The sequence below is a fragment of the Montipora capricornis genome, chromosome 4 (genome assembly GCF_036669925.1).
Source record: "Montipora capricornis isolate CH-2021 chromosome 4, ASM3666992v2, whole genome shotgun sequence".
Classification (NCBI taxonomy): domain Eukaryota; kingdom Metazoa; phylum Cnidaria; class Anthozoa; order Scleractinia; family Acroporidae; genus Montipora; species Montipora capricornis.
The window spans coordinates 33,468,472-33,485,971 of NC_090886.1; the positions used below are offsets into that span (position 1 = coordinate 33,468,472).

The 17,500-nt window shown below is 39.8% G+C and overlaps 1 protein-coding gene across 2 annotated transcripts in view; it reads right to left on the reverse strand.

The window, feature by feature from the left end:
- The window catches only part of LOC138045970 (telomerase-binding protein EST1A-like), a 33,964-nt gene that overhangs the window by 4,091 nt on the left and 12,373 nt on the right, over window positions 1–17,500 (reverse strand). Inside the window, exons 3-15 of one of the 2 annotated variants that reach the window (XM_068892623.1) lie at window positions 15,822–15,988; window positions 14,630–14,798; window positions 13,359–13,420; window positions 12,446–12,483; window positions 9,908–10,145; window positions 8,862–8,947; window positions 6,345–6,448; window positions 3,999–4,202; window positions 3,007–3,068; window positions 2,005–2,038; window positions 1,743–1,805; window positions 1,112–1,265; window positions 637–727 (exon numbers count right to left, since the gene is read on the reverse strand). In XM_068892623.1, the coding sequence (XP_068748724.1) occupies window positions 637–727; window positions 1,112–1,265; window positions 1,743–1,805; window positions 2,005–2,038; window positions 3,007–3,068; window positions 3,999–4,202; window positions 6,345–6,448; window positions 8,862–8,947; window positions 9,908–10,145; window positions 12,446–12,483; window positions 13,359–13,420; window positions 14,630–14,798; window positions 15,822–15,988 (1,472 nt within the window). Of the gene's footprint in view, window positions 1–636; window positions 728–1,111; window positions 1,266–1,742; window positions 1,806–2,004; window positions 2,039–3,006; window positions 3,069–3,998; window positions 4,203–6,344; window positions 6,449–8,861; window positions 8,948–9,907; window positions 10,146–12,331; window positions 12,484–13,358; window positions 13,421–14,629; window positions 14,799–15,821; window positions 15,989–17,500 lie in introns of both variants that reach the window. The other variant, XM_068892622.1, reaches the window with a different exon arrangement.

The following is a 17,500-nucleotide window of genomic DNA, read 5'->3' on the forward strand; positions in this document are numbered from 1 at the left end:
CTTGAACCAGAGATCCCCGGATCTCAATGCAAGTGTCCTAAACACTGGGCCACACTGCCTCCTAGAGTTCCAAGTGAGCCCTGGGTGGTTTCCTACTATGGTTTCAGGCTCCATTATCTACTACGGACTATGACAGGACCAACAGGAGATCACCGAAGTTAAGTCCTGTTTGAAGAGTTAATAAAAGGATGGGAGACCAACCAGGGCAACCTGTGGAGAACCGGCAGGCGCAGGCGCAGGATTCACCTCCTAGCGGTGGCAATAAATGGGATGAGTATGTGCTGCTTTTCGACCCTGTTCCGAGGATTTTCCTCCGGGGTTTCCGGTTAGACTCCGAAGAGTCTCTCTTTTGCTCTAGCCTCGTTAAAACGAACGCGTACGTTGAACTTGTAATAGCTGAAACTGCGGGTCGCAAATACTGCGGGTGTTGGTTAGAGCGAAAAGAGAGACTGCAATGGTTTCAAATTGCAAATATATGACTTGTAGTCAATGCCATTCGCGGAAAAGCAATACGTCATGCCTTTTTTCTTTTGGCGCGAGATTTTACCTCCGATTAGCAATGGTAGGAAATCAAAACAAAAAAGCTGCTCTTCGGCTAGCGACACAACTAAAACACTCTAGCTATTGTCGTCATACCTGGCATTTTCAAGGACATACTGGGCATGCTGAAGATCATTGTACTTGTCATGGTGAAAATCCTTCCTCAAACCATCAAGTTCATTGATCACTGTAAGAAAACAGAGCAGGGCGTTTAGTCGAATGCCTTACGAAGACTCACTAAAAAAAGCGAGATTGACCCAAAACAGGAAGCAGCCAGACAGGCAGGGAGCTTAGAGGACAAGGCGTCTGATCATTAGCTCGAATTCTTTCTGGGTTGTTCGTTGTTTTATTCCTAGGTTACCCTAGAGAACCCAGAGGATGCCTATACTCGGGCCGATTTCCGTTTTTGATGCTGTGCTGATGGTGTTCCGCACAACGAAGAGCTGAATTTTAAAAAGAAATTAGCATTCTGCTTTGTAACAGAAATGGTTTTAACGTTTAAAAATTATCATCGGATTGTAACAGAAATGGCTTTGACGTTTCAAAATTATCATCGGAAATTAATTCTCACCAATAAGTGGTATTACGAGGGTGAAATCCTGGCAGCCCACGATGGCCTTAAGTCCATCCAAGTGATTTACAAAGCAGTTGGTATCAGGAACCAAGTATGCAGGGTAGTTTTCAAACATCAAACGGGGCTTGGAGATGTGTTCCTCAATCACTGCCTGTGGGTTAATTGCAAGAGTCACCAAGTTATTTTTAATATGAACATATTAAAAATCAAGCGATTTCCTATACTTATCCTACGACAACGCTTCCCTGGACTGGTTAGTTATAAGTGGATACAAATGAACACGCAACAAAAATAATAGAGGCGAATCCAAAACACAAAAGAGTTTTTTTGAAGAGTTTAGTGCACAACTGAAATGTAGTAGGCGACTGTATGGTATACCCCCAGGAAGCTATAGGGGGCTTTACGATCCATGACGTCGACGAAAACGTCACTTCAAAATATAACTACTAACTTGACATGCCGTGCATATAAAAACACACCTCAGGTCTCATGGGTGTAGGAGACCTGGACACTACAATATCCATGAACAACAGAGAATGCAAAAGGGTCTAAAAAATAGTATCGTTAACGTCACCTGTTTATATTAACTTTAGAGACGGATAACGAAACAAGATAATCATGATTTTACCTTCGCTTTGTCTTCTCTTTGTTTGTTGATTTGAACTTGCTTCTTGAGCGCATCCTTCTTGGCCTGGAGAAAATTAACTTCACATTAAACTGCTTGCTTTTTTCGTTGATGACTCAAATTTGATAACGGAACCATAACCACATGTAGGCTCGATTACAATTTACAAATGAGCCCGAACCCTACTCCCGCCTCTCCGCCTCGGGGAGATAAGCCGGACCTGGGTGAGAGGCGGAAATCGGGACTAAACAACACTTAGCCCTACCTTCAGCTTCTTCAGGTCTTTTTCCATCTCATCCCTATGGAGACACGAAAAACGGGACACAGGATAAAAAGACAAGAAAGACCTAAAATAGAACTGATTGAGTTGAAAAAAATGAGTGCACTGTTGTAAGGTAGCAAGCAGGGTTGGAATAGAGGTTTTGCAAGGCAGCCATAGTGCATTGCAGGAACAATGGTTTCTTTTTCCTATGGGAACAACTGTTCTTTCTAACGCAAAACAATTTCATTGTTCCTGTCATTCAACATGGCTGCCATGCAAAACCTCTATAGTGGGGAGAGCTCTTCCCTTCCACCAATGCGGCTCCAGTTTGATTTCCAGACAAGGCATTAAACATCGGTTGCGTTTGTTGGTTTTTGAACATGCTCCGACGTGACCCCTCTCCCCTCTCATCAAAAGCCGGCATTTCATTTGATCGGTTTAAATTTGATTGACATGATCTCCATATTTATTAGAGCACTTGGGATCGGCTCATTCGATAACAGTGAGATTAATCAAGGAAGACGACGAGAACGTCTTTCAAAAATGTAACTTTGTGTCGTTGTAATCATTTCGTGACCAAGCCATTCTGCATGTACAGCCACTACCACTACCACTACCACTACCACTACCACTACCACTACCATTACCACTACCACCACCACTACCACCACTACCACCACCACCACCACCACCACCACCACCACCACCACCACCACTACTACTACTACTACTACTACTACTACTACTACTACTACTAATACTACTACTACTACTACTACTACTACTACTACTACTACTACTACTTCAACTTGACTGACATCTAAAATTATGAATGACTTTTTAAAGTGAAGTTGAAACGTTGAACTCGGGACCACAGAAGACAAATCAAGTTTGTGGGCGGAATAGGAAACTGCATTAACTGTTGGTAGGGCTGCGGCTACCTCTGAGCTCTTTTTTCTTTTTTTTTCAGACTAACAACATCTCGAATAAAAAGTTGCGCCTTACCCCGAATCCAGCAATTCTTCCTCACTTTCAATTATGACATCATCCCCATCATCTTCAGAGTCCTGGATGACAAAAAAAATAGTGGAGAACAACCGTCTTATTATTGTACGCTTAAATAAAGCTGTCATATTTTTGGTACTTACCTGGTCTTTTTGCTTTTAAGGTAAAAGTTTTGAGGAGACAGCTATAATGTCTATGCGCTGGTTTCAAAAAGGTTATCTTTCATTGATGGATACTGCGTACCACTTTTTCAAATACCTTGAAACGTTTTTAGCAGATTGCCTTGCTTGTCGATAAGATATCCGACTGTAGAAGTGATCTGATTTTGATTCACTCTTGAAGGGCCTATCTGCTGCATTGTAGCAGACAGATTGAACATTATTTTGTGCAACTTTCTACTTTCTCTATAGGTGTGACACAGGTATTTCTTTCGTTTTTTTGGGAATGGCGGGATTTGCAACACATGCATATCGCCTCCATTGAGGAAAATAGCAGAAGCTGCTCAATATCGGAGGCAGCAAACCTTCAATTGGCCATCCAGTTCTCAAACAGAATAAACTATGAAAGAACTGAGTGATCCTCGTACTTAACTGGACAGTCTTGTTCAACAGGGTTCAAACCCATGTCTTCTGCGATGCCCGTGCAATGCTCTACCAACTGAGCTATGAAGCCTTACAATTGGGAGCAGGTCAATTTGTTGGGCTCGTGTTCCCGTGAAAGGACTGATGAATGAAGGATTGTATGTCGGGTGTCTCTAAGAGTTAACCCCCTAACCCCTAAGGATAAGGCAGATCAAAATGCCGACACATTCCCCCCCCCCTCGGAAAATGTGGGGAAAAGGGAAAAGATCAAAGAGACCGACTGGGTTACCCCCTCGGAAATTATCCCCACTTAGCCCCCCATCCCCATGGATTTCCAAGCACCTCAATAGGGAGGGGGGGTGTGCATAATGAATGGTAGCCCAATTTTTCCAAGTATTCTCTTCAAGTTACCTCGTGTTCCTCTTGGGTTGATGTATCCAACTGCACCATTGTCAGGCTTGAAGACTCCTTGACCGGTGACACCTGAGTGCTTTTGATCACAGGTGAAAACTCCCCCGTTTCACTGTCAAATTGTAACGGTGGGTTCTCCAAGGAAACCAAAAATGCAGCAAAATCCTTTAGACATTGACACCGCATGTAATCCTCAACTAGGGCCTGTATAAGACAACAAAATATGTTGGATGTGCTTGAAGTCCTTCATGATTGTGAGAGAACAGTCATGAAAATGCTGCGGAATTTGGCGTACATGTATTTAAAAGAGTCTGTAGTAAATCTTTTAACATTGCGTGGAGGAGGAATTAGTGCAGACCAGTGATTATGGCGCTTGCCTTGAGATCAAGCCGTTCTGACCACAACTTCTTCGAGTGATGGTGCAGTGGTGAGAGCACTCGTCTCCCACCAATGTGGCCCAGGTTCGATTCCCAGACTCGGCGTCACATGTGGGTTGAGTTTGTTGGTTCTCTACTCCGGTTTCCCCTCTCCTCAAAAACCAACATTTGACTTGATTTGTGTTAATTTCAATTTACAGTGTCCCCAATTAGTGCTTCAGCGCTAGAATGACTAGACACTTAAATAAAGTTCCTTTCCTTTCCTTTCCTTTCTGCAAGTGTACATGTACATCGCCAACTGTTTGCCTCCGGCCAGTTGGGATTCTTAAACGTTTTTGCTGTTCTGTTCTGTCATTTTGTTGACAGTCTTAGGGTGATAGCGTAATCATATCTTTTACAAAAGTCTCGAATCTGATTGGTTATTGACAGCCCTGATTTATAATGGTAATAGGACTGAAAGGAGTCCAATTTGATCTGTAATCATTCGATCGATTAACAAAATCGGACGACCGCGTAGCGGGAGTACCATTTGTTTAATCACGAGTATGATTACAGACCAAATTGGACGACACAAAGTCCTGTTACCAATTAATCATAACCTGTCCATTAGAATTTCCGAGAAAACAAAATTAATGCATTCCGTTTTCACTGTCTAATGGAAAATCCCCAGTTTGGTAGGATAAGCGGTTGTTGCTATGGTTATTGTGATAAATTCTGTGTGATAATTAGTGGATTAAGCTGAGTGCACTTAATATGATTGGCTGATGTAACTGTCCGAGTTCAGGTATCCGATTACAGCCAACTGTCCAATTTCACTGTCCGATTTCAACCCTACACAATAATTAGTGAAAAATAAAGTAGTTAATGCACCAATCAAATTTGAGAAAATTGTAATGGTTATGATTAATATATTTATTACATTATTACATATTGATTAGGTTTGGGTTCACTTAACCAATGGTTACCCAATAAGTGCATCACAACAAAATTATTAGTACCGGTAAATACACCCTGCAGATTAAATGAGGGGTGATTATGTAATGTTATTGCCAACGAGCAAGCGTAGCGAAGACGCGAGGATTGCGAGGCGGCCAGATTGCAGCAGGTGGAAAAATTCTCGATCGTTGTGTGAAAAGTGTAATGTAAGATTCCCAGGAGATTTTAGTAGGGACCAATGAAAGCGCGTGTTTTGATGTGTGATGTCATTAGACAAACTTGCATGACGCGTGCGACTATTGATGATCTTGTGCTCGGAGGTGAGTGAAAACACATTTTTTCCATTTCCCTGACCATTGTGTTGTGTACACTTGCATTGAGTGTTCTTTAACATTGATTTTCGAACCATCGTGTTCAAAATGAGTGAACGAGCTCACAACTAAACCGGCGCACGTGTTCTTATCGGCCGCTGTTGTCAATTTCGGATTTCGGCCCGCGAGTAGAGCACTTTGTTTTTCGTTTTGTAAACATTGAGTCGTGAACAATTTAACTTAATTTTCAAAGAAAATAAGTTGTCGGCAAAGTACAAAATTAAACGATCAATTTGACTTGTAATTCATGGCTGCATCTTGCAAAATAAAAATTCTACAAGTGAAACAACTTTCATGTGCGAGAGAGTTTGACTGGCCCGTTACATGGTACACGCTGAAAAGTCTGAAAACGCTTTGGCGATTTTTTACATGGCACTGATTTTATTCAACTTAATTATTGTATATTCCTGTTAAAATTACGCCCGTTCAAAAATTACAGCAGTACTTTCCATATTACAAAACACGTTGACATCTACATTGTTGTTGGAGAAACAAAGTGCCCAATTTCTATTATTGTTAACTAGATAAGTTGAGTTGCAGTACTTTCGAATAAAAAAATCACAACTACTGTTGGGTGTTTTGGAGCTCTGATACAAATCTGTAAACTATGTATTATATTGACTGTTTCGTTGGCACTTAACGATAGCTACTACTAGTCATACCTTCAATTCTACATCATTGATTTTGCTCAGTGGCTTGCTTGCCTCAATCAGAGGCTTAAATCCAGCAAGGAATTCATCTTCATAAAGAGTGACTACCTCGCCACCTAGGAAATGAATCACCATAGTGATTGGGATATTATTTGCAAGTTCAAAGTTAGCTTATTTGGATGAGCCAGTTTTAAACAATGGCGTTTGGTCAATCTTGTTTGATTCTCCCATCTCCCAATCCCCTAGAACGAGAGAAAGAGAAAGAGACAGACCCTGGCAAGGCCTGGTCAGGTGTGTCCAAATATAACACGTAAACTTTATGGGAGGGGATACAAGTGCAGCTTTTCAGTCAACTTAAATGAGAGGACCTATTCCTGATGTCTTGAATTATCACAAGCTAACAAGGCCAGACCATACCAAGGTCAATCTTAGAAAGAAGAGACGGCCACCCTGGAAAGAGGTTGGGAATTGGTGAGGTTCTTACCCTGACTGAAACAACCCGGATAACTGAAGAGAAGGTGCTGCTGTAGAGACATCTACAAATGATTGAACTTTCTTCCCTTCTAAAATAAGGATCATGAACCCTAGCTGCCCCCTCGCTATATTTAATCATAAGCACTAAGGGCATTAGAGGACCCATGAGTAGGGCAAGGACACTGACTGGTTGGCAAGCATTTCGGGGAGCCGGGATGGTGCAGAGGTTATAACACTCAACTCCCACCAACGTGGTAAGGTGGCCTGTTTCTCAAAAGTCCAGAAAATTTTTCGGGCCTATTTCGGGTGCCACAATACCCTTTATATCTTCGCAACGCCGAGGTTCTAAGCCACCAAACTTTGCAATCCTCTTCATTTTTCGTACATTAAAAACATGTTAAAGGATCAGCTTTTCATAATAAGCAGATCGCAGTTTGACAGCTGGCTTCTCGGGTCCGAAAAGTTGTCGGGACTTTCGAGAAACAGACCACAGGTTGGATTCCCAAACTACGTGTCATATGCGAGTTGTCTTGAGTTTGTTGGTTCTCGTGCACGCTTTGAGAAGTTTTTCTATGAGTACTCTGGTTTTCCCCTCTCCTCAAAAACCAATGTTTAATTTAATTTGAGTTGAGTTTATTTGGTTTCTAGTATGTAGTATCCTAAATTAACGATAGCAGACTTGACATTCATTTTCGTCCCCATAGCCCTCCATTTCTTTTGGTCACATGGTCGGGGAAACGAACGTCTCTGGTCGAAGCCAATACCGGGTCTCCGTAAATCTCGGACGTCCGGCAGGGCATGCACACTTCTTTCAAGTTTCAATAATTGCGAGTGAAGGGGGAGGAGATATTAGTGTAATGAATGCTTCTTCAGTGGATCATTTTGAAGAAGCATTTCAAAAGGCTTTGATTGCACTTGTCAGTTACCATATTTCAGAAGTTTTCATTTACTTTTTTGAAAAGCATGCCAGCAAGGGCTTACTGCGTCCCAATTGTTTCAACCATATGGGTCGAAAGTAAAATTTAATGTGTAGTACTTGTAATTTTAATTTGTTCTGCGCATACAATTTTAATCAGTTTATGAAAAAAATTGCAACCAGGGCCTTTAGTTTCGCCGACCACGTGACCAAAAGGCTCTGGGGATGAGAATGACTTGACACCTGATAAAGTTAATTAGTATATACTAAAACAGTGGATAGCTTTCAAAACACGCTCTGATTGGCTGCTCAAACTCCGGATATCCCTTGCTATTCACTTCCGAGCAACTCGCGCGGGATTTGCGCCCGAAAATATTGTAATCGTGGAGGAGGAACAATGAGTTAAAATCATCTCTTTGTGCTACATTATCTCACTGTTTTAGTATACACTAAAACAACTATTACCGGTAACCTCAGTGTCGGTAGCTAGTGGTGGATATTCACCTTGGTAAATATCCACCACTTAAGCCACCTCCACTTCGGTGAATAGTTGTTAATTATCATGATCATTATCAATTGACTGCCCCACTGGAGGTCGCAGGTTTAATTAAGCCCCAGTTGGCCCAATTGCAAGGAAAGTCCTGCCTTGATATTCTCATCTCATCATCATTCTTATCTTATTACAAGTTTCAAGGCTTCCGGGATATGGACCATAGGTCCCATTCCACAAACCTACGTTGTCATCTGGTTTTGTTCTTTAACAAGGCATGTGTTAGCTTTTTACCGCATATCTAGCGTTTACATGTATGTATGCTCTTTTGTTACCCTGGATTCCAGAGGTTATTTTCTCGCTATGAAAAGAGAGAGAGAGCGAGAAAGTAACCTCTGGAATCCAGGGTACTCTTTTGTAGGTAAAGAGTAACTAAGTAATATGTAATTGCTCTGTTTATTTCATAATGGCTTCTTGTTTCTTTTTTTTTTTTTTTTTTTAGATCTGTAATGTTTATACTGTTCTTTTTGTTCTTAAATAATCAGCCAGCCATAATTGTAGTGTATTGTCTTTGTAATAATAATTATTGTCTTTGTAATTTGTAATTGAAGTTTAAAATAAAATAATAATCAATCCAGTGTATTCTTACCATTCTCGTCATGAAGATTGTCAATGTCCACATAAGAAAGAGCATTTGTAAACTGGCTCACTGACTCCCAAAGAATTCTATGGGTGCTAGAATAATATTACAATAGCAAAGTCGTGAACTCTAAAGCCAAGCGCATGACAGCCAACACGTTTTCCCTAGTTTCATGTTCATAAGGTTTGGAGAGTTTCCCAGACTGCTGCCCTTAGATTTTTGGGTTCACCTTGTCACAATATTACTGCATTGTATCACATTATCAATATTTTATCAAAATCAACAAACTGCCCGAAAAAGGTTGTTTGCTATAGTTCTGCCATGTTTAAGGGAAAAAACTAAACTTTATCAGAAATTAGCAGTAATTGCCATGGTTTCAATGAAAGCTACCTACTATTAACAGCCTTCTATGGCCCTTACTGCTGGTTACAAATCTGACGCAAACAGTACAAAAATGAACTATAGTGAAACAACTTAAATCCTCAGAAATACATGTATCAGAAGATCATTAAAAGAGCTCAAACCTAGAAAATGATTTTTTCCCCTGACTAGGCTGAATACCTGATTGAATATATTTAGAAATTCTTTCATTACTTATTTTCTGTTAGTTATGAGTAGATAAACAACTCTTCAGCACTTTGGAATGCTATTTAATTCAAAAGACTGTCCAACTTTGCATCATGTGGTAGCATGCCCCAGAAACAGTAGTTCAGTAAACTTCAAAGAGCAAACTACATGTACAACCTTTGCAAATGCATCCGAGCTCACAAATATAGTAGCCATTGAATGGGAACAAAATTTCCAAATAAAAGAAAACAACATGAGATGAGATGGTTGGACTAAAAATAAAGACTGAGATAATGACATTGATTAACAAAAAAAAAAAAAGGACAATGGCACAAAGTGAGAACTAAACAAACAAACTTGCCAATGTTCTCTCTGTACAACCCTGGAGAAGCGCCAGCCCCTTCTTGGTGGTCAGACCAGGTTACTAGACAATGACCAGCCACCTACATGTACTTGAAATCCACTTGAAACCCCTAAATCTAAAGTACCTAATGGATGAAGCCTGCCACAGATCTGCATGATGAGTCATCCAGTCTGCAAACACCTTGACAGCTGGTAAAAACTGTCTCAGTGGTACACTCAAGCCATCTTGAGTGTTTCTTGCTTCAAAGTCTATACTCTGCAATAGACTACAGCAGCTCTTCAATAGCAAAATGAACATTTCAATGGCAAGATTTAGGGCTTGGTCTTGAGGAGTACCCACTCTCACGTACTGTTCATCCGAGTCTACAAATGAAGGACCATGAGTAGAAACATCAAATATAGCACACATCGTACACAGAACCCCCATTCACTCCAACAAAAGGTAACTTAAGGACGGTGCCTACTATTGTTATTGTGCATATGTTCTGCGCATCTCCAGATACTTGGGTTCCCTATAGTTAGTGCTTACTAATGCAGGGATTTTTTTGCGTGGCTTAAAACTACGTGGAGAAAGCCAAACTTAGCAAGTGCTCTTGGCATCCAAAAAGAAAATCAGGGATAACCATGCATTTTTCAGAGATACATGTAGTTAAGCTTCAAATTGGAAAGGAATGTCATACATTGCTTTGTATTTTATAGCTTTTTACAAATATTGTTGATTAATTATATTTGAAAAATGCGTGGTTATCTCCAATTTTCTTTTGGGATTTCAATAACACTTGTTAAGATATGCTTTCCTCCCATACTCACACAACTGCGCAAAAATATCTTTGAATTAGTAGGCACCGTCCTTAAACCACAAGACAATGTTTACAAATTAGTGATACATCTACTCACAGTTTAACTTAGCGTTCACAATCATGTCAAATCCTTCAAATTCAAACTCAGAGAGCATGCATTTAGGCCCAGGCTTGCTTGGTCACGTATTTAAGCTATTGCACAAACTTTTTCTTATCATTTTGTCTTTTAGTGCAGTCTGTGTGCAACAAATTTTCTGTGAATGTTACCTTAAATTTCAACTTTTACTGCACTCAAGTGAAGTGTTATCTTATTCAGCATTCAGTAAGCTTGAAGTTTTGTAAGTCATTTCTTCTAAGTTTATCCATATGTAAATGGGAGTATTTTTTTCTAATTTCAGATACCACCGTTAAGGCGCTTGGCTTTTGCATTTTTGTTTGTTAGGTGAATCAATTTCAAAGAGATATTAAATAATGTACAGTAAAAGTACAGTGCATTTGTTACAGCGTAGTTCTAGTCAATAAAAACTTTAAGAAGTTTTATTTTATTCTTAGGCAGGAAGTTTAGCTTTTTTACTTCCTAATAATATATTTTGTTCAGAGAAGTACCGTATTTCCTCAAATAATAGCTGTCCCTCGATTAATCACCTCCCTCGAATGATTTCCACTCACCCCACTCTTTGACCGAAATATTTAAAATAATTGCCTCCCTTGAATAATCGCCCCCCCCCCCCCCTCCTCCCGCACCCCTTCCCCACGCTCCCCCTCCCCACTGATCCAGTTAAAGTCCTCTGATCCAGTTTAAGTCATCATTGATTATTCAGGCTCTGACACCAAAGAAATTGACATTGAACATTGATTACCGTAACCAACGAAACAAATTTGAAATACTAAAAACCCCATGTTCGGTTTATATTTGATGTGATTATTTTTTTGATTTCATGGTACCGTATAATAAAACAAAATATTTAAGGCACGACCTTCTGTGAGAAATATTTGAAATAATCGCCTCCCTCAAATAATCGCCCCCTTTGGTGCGAAAAAAGAAATAATCGCCCCCAGCTATTATTCGAGGAAATACGGTATGTATATTGTAAAAGTACTTAGGGTGGCTGAACACAGTTTTCCCGCAGACACTGGTATTCTTTAAAGGCCAGCATGGATTTGAAAAAAAAGGCAAAACAAATACTGTATGACGACCTTGGAGAGAAATTTTTTTTCTCCTTCTTGCAGTGGTCCTGGAAATGCAGTGTACATTCACTTTCATTCGTAAACATCACATGCGCATTTACTCAGAAATTTGAGACCAACCACTGTTGGCTGTTTTACCAAACTTCTTGCAAACCCATCATTAGATTTTGCAGAAATTTGGAATTAAAATAGTTCCAACTACAAATGAGTCGTCTATCCAAAAAATCCGTTCTATTGAAATTCTGTGATAACAGATGTTAATTTCTATCATTTTATGTATGCAAATGCTGCAAAAAACTAACGAGTGAATTTTGTATAAATGAGGAATAATAAACTTTTACATTTTGTTGTCTAATTTATTTTAATATTTGGTCCAAAACTGGGGTGCATAATATACATGGGCATACACTATACAATTGTCTGGTAAATAGACTATTTTCTAGAACTACCATTTCTGGCAAAGCTTCCAGAAATGATTCTTTCCGGGATTATTATTATCAACATCACAAAAGTCTAATATCCTAGTGAACATTTAAAATTCAACAGTGAATGTGCATTTACCTTGTGATGCTGTGTTACTTATAGCAAAAATGTTGATGGCTGTCATTTGAAGCAGGTTGGATCTACTGATAACAGGACTCTCAGCTGGATAATCTAACAGGGTATGGAACTCACCCAGTAACTGGTACTGCAATGTTGGCAATCTCTCCATGCTGAGGAAATGGATAAAAATAATCAACTAAATTACTTACCATGAAGTGAGAGGGGACCATTACAACAAGACTTACTAGAAGAAAATTTGTTTTCTAGGGGCGCTTTCCATTTGACAGGGCTGACCAGCCAGACCATGCATTTAGAAGGACTAACTCTACAACGCCTTCAAATTAACACACTTTGAGGATGATATACACTCCTCTAGAAGAATGCGAGGGATTATCATGCAAGTGTTCAAATTGTTGCATTTACTTTCAATTGCAAACATAATTTACTTCAATTTACGGCAAAAAGCAGCCAATTTCTCTGAATGAAGGCCAACGCTTCTTAGTCCACGCCTTTTGTCGGCTGTCGGTACTTATTAAAACCACTGCCACTTTACTGTTACTCCCAAGTGTATTTGCCAGAAATGAGAAAGAAAAAAAAAACTTGCAATGAACAATCTTGCAGAACATAACGAGGTAGTCAGTAGTACTAGGGGAAAAATTAATGATTACTAGCAAAAAGAACATCAAAGAAAAACAGAATAGCTGACTTGAAGTGCAACAAAAAAAGATGAATGAAAATGAAGACTTTCTGAATAATGCAAAAATGGACCAAGCTTTCAACAGATGGTTTGGTCAGCAGTTGGTTAACCATTGTGGCTTTCATAAACAAGGGGACGCTGAAGTTTAATCAGCATTTTAATAATTCTTCTTTGCTGTCAATCACACATTGATGTAATTGGCAAAATTCACTCAAATTAGCAAATTCCCATATTTAACGGTCCTCCAACTACTGCCACAATAGATTGTTGGTAGAAAAACAAAACCACTAATAAAATTTCAATTCATGAAAGGTGCAAGAAAACAATAATTAAAAAACCTCTACTTGCCTAATTCTTGAATACAGCAGACCATGAGCACAGAGAAAATGAAGAACAAATTTCTTGTTCACCTTCAAACATCAAAAATAGTCCAAAATTAATGGAAGTTTGAACAGCGTTTTTCCGTTGCATGAACGGACGTCATTTAAATTCTTCAACAAGGGTAATTAAAATCGCGCGGGAGCGTCAAGCCACTGTACTTACAGATTTTTTGCCATCGCGCACGACGCGATTCCTGTAGCGCGCGAAGCGATTCGCGTAGCGCGTGACGCGATTCCTGTAGCGCGCGACGCGAATCGCGTCGCGCACGAGGGTGGTAACTTACTTTTGGGCGGTACTGTAAACCTATGCATCACATGTTTTAATAATTATCTACCATAAAAAACAAAAAGGATTGAAGTGTCTGGTGGTGACAGACCAGAACTGTACAATAATACATAAAATTAACCCATCAACTCCTAGGAGTGAGACTCAATACATTTTACTCTGTCTAATGCCATGCAATTTTACTTGTCAATCAGAGGCAGTTGAGGAGTCAAATAATCATCATAACGGAAATCAAGCTGGTAGATTAGTCTTTCAGTGCTTCCAAGGAGCTCTTCAACTTAACGGTTTTCCTTTCATTTATTTTTTCAGTCTGGATTGTCAGTGTACACCATCTAAGGTCATACATGTACAGTGTACATGAAGGGGACCACAGGCTAGAGGTATGACAATGACAATCAGTGAGTCAACCCACCCCCCTGCAGTATTTTGTAATCAAACAGTGGTTACATATAATTCAATTTCAATTTTATCTAGCTGAGCTCCTAACACTTTTGGGATTGTTCCAAGCTCACCAAAGACAACACACTGTAGATATTACTGCTGCAGTAGTCACCTTCCACAAAGTCCGCACCTCAAACTCTTGTCACTTTTACCCTACTTGATCTCCAACCTCCAATCCCCCATAATAATTTATTGCAATTATATCAATTACCTGGCAATGCTTTTCACCCTCCAATAACAATACAAGGTCACGTCTTCTATGTTCAACGATTGCTATCATTATCATTATTGCATTGTTGTTGTCGTCAAGCTTCCCTCTCCCATTTTTGTATGTTAATCTGCTTGGCTATTTTTTCCTCTAAAATCGACTGAATTGCAACTGCTTCAGCAGTGGCAGCATGCAAGGCTTTCCCTAGATACTCTGTTCCCCTCCCCTCCCCTCCCTTCCCCTGCCCTCCCACCACTGATTTGGCAATTACTGGTAGTTGAGAAAAGCTCTTAGAGAAGCATACCTCTTGCAATGATATTTTGGGTAATTCCTTTGAAGGCTCTCCTGAATGTTCTTCATTCACAGAACCTGAAGCAGGTTCACCCCGTGAATTAACCTCAAGCACTTTATCATGGTCTGTCAGCATAACCCTGCGAAAAGCTCCATGACGAACAAAGATCCAAACTTCTTGCCTAATCAAGAAATAATTAATGCAGGACACTTTCTAAGAAGGCATCCATCACACAAGGTCTACAAGTACTACATTTTGAAATTGTACTAAACAGATTATTATTACCTACAATGGGTCCAATGCGTCCTAGGGCATTTGAGGTGTGAATGGGTTAAGAACCCCAACTGGCAGGAGGCAATCAGTTGGCTACTAATAGAAAGTGTGGTAGAGTCCAATCAGGGACAACATCCATACCATGGGTTAGAATGGGATATGAACCCGCGTCAAACGCATGCAAACCCAATGCCCTAACCACTGGACCACACTGCCTCTTAATAAGTGTGATGGTGCTGGTTGGTGGCAGCTTGCAGGGCTGATTCCCGCTCACATTAGGTTGCTATGGCTGTGCCTGGTATTTTTGCAGGGCCCCCACTCACCTTTGATGGCACTAGCTCTCAAGCTCTATTGGCAATGAGTTTAAATTAATCCTAGATACATGTAAACAGTGCTTTCAATAAGTAGGGAAGGCTGACGAAAAGTGTCAGCTACTTCACTCAGAGAATTTGGCGTCTTTTTTACCCTAACTTGAGGTCATAAACCCATTGACTCCAAGGGGTTCCCCATTGACAAGTAAAATCATCTGGCGTTGGACAGTCATTGTAAAAATAATTAATACTAAGTATGGCCGGTTTAGGCTGGTTTAGGGGTGAAAGGGTTAAAGACAGAACTGATTCTTTCAAACCTAAGATTAAAATTCATTTTGACAAAATTATGACAACAGAAAGGTTACTCTACTCTACTCAAACCAGCTGCCAAATTCTATTGAAACCCCTGATCAAACGAAGAGTTCACTAGATGATTCTGGGACCATGTATGCAAAGAACTTGGCAAAATTACAAAAAAAAAACCCTCTAGAGGACAAGCTTTCTGTTTTCATAGTGGAGATTTGTACTTCTGCTTCGTAAATTTATCTACAGTAGTATAAAGACGGGGACAAGGAGCCTTCACTTCTCAGAATCAGCTGTGCTAGACTGAAGCAGCTTACCTCCCATAATTATCTTTGAGTTCTGAAATGACCCCAACACCTTTTGCTGTATCACCAAACAAAGGGCGTCCTCTTCCTCGTCCAACAGGAACCCTTCCTTTCATCTGATGGCTCTTCTGTTCTGACTGAGACTTCTGTTTATCTTCAGTCATTTGAGTTCTCTCAGCCTACAAACATATTTGACAAGATCACTTCAATGTAAACTTTATTTTTTATGGGGAAAGCTTTAAGGCTGTTATCATTCTTTAGGGGGCTTTTTCTCTTGCCTTACTCAAGTTTTGGATTGGTCACAGTAGTGGTAAATTTATTTGCACAAATGTTATGTATAACACAAGAACAAAATTATGGACATGTGAGCAGAGATCATTGTGATGTCAATTTGAGAGTGTCAAGCAGAGTAACAGGTAACATTTTTTGCAAAAATAAGAAGAAAATAGGACATCCTATTATAAGGCCCCATACAAAAAAGGAACCCCAGGAGACTCTGAAAGCTTCCAATGTGCACTGTTCGTTCTCAAAAGGACATGGCTTGAAAAAGAGATGACTTGGTTTACTGCTGGATAAAAGTGACAGCAAGCAAAAGCCAGCCAAGCAAAAACTGATGCAACTGAATCATAGTTGTGAAGCAATATAATAAAATTGTAATGTGTAAGTATTATTGGCAACAGAGTAATTTTATTGTTTAGTACCACTGATACTCCAGTGCTTGACTTTCAGGAAAAAACCTAGAGGCCAGCTGACCCCTAAGTTTTCAGATTTGGTCGCCACCTCAAGTATTGTAGTTGGCAAAAAGTTTCGGCCCTTCAGGCTTTATACATTTCAACAAAAGGTAAAATGCAAGCGAGGCCGGGCCGAAAATCAGAGCGTGTAAAGCAGCCTTGACAGCCAGAGATGGGTAAGAATAGTTCCAAATTTTAAATGCTAGATAATTTGACTTGAAAATAAATTGGACAAAAAGTTAATGTACATCAATCATAAAATTGCTAACAAATTCGATTGTGACCAAGCCGACTCTTCCAGACATTGTAATATGATATCCACGTTGTGTACTCGGTGTTTTTAATTCTCAAACCCTCTCAACATGCAAATGGACTCAATGGGCCCAAAGGTGTTCACTTGAAAAACTTGCGAGCCTTTGTTCTTATGCTACTTTTAAATCTCTGCATTAATTTATTCACTGTGTCTTGAGAATTCAATGGTATAACGATGACGCCGAAACATATAAAACTTAAAAGTTTTATATTCGCTTGTTTACACATTTAAAGAATTTCCAATGTTTGTGCCAGCGGTACAATTTTCTAAAGTTTTATTATCACGATTCATCATGAACAACAATTTCATTTCTTTCACAGTATTTCTGAGAATTACAGTTGTCAATGGAAAAGGGACTACAGCACATACGTAAGCTGGAAAGCAATTCTAATACCGAGTAATGCACTTAGTCAATTGAAACCACGCCCCCACCCCATCCCCCCTCCCCTGGGATGAAGCAGGGGATTGAGCACTTGTACAGTGTTACATTTTAAATTTTCCCCTGCCCCTCGGGTGAAACTTGAGTGTTACAATCCCCACTGCCATGGCCCCAGTGTGTAACTAAAAGGTTTTGCTAAGTTCATATTAAAAATGATTGTTTTGCATCGTTGACAAACATAATACATGTAGCTGCCAAGGTTTTCATC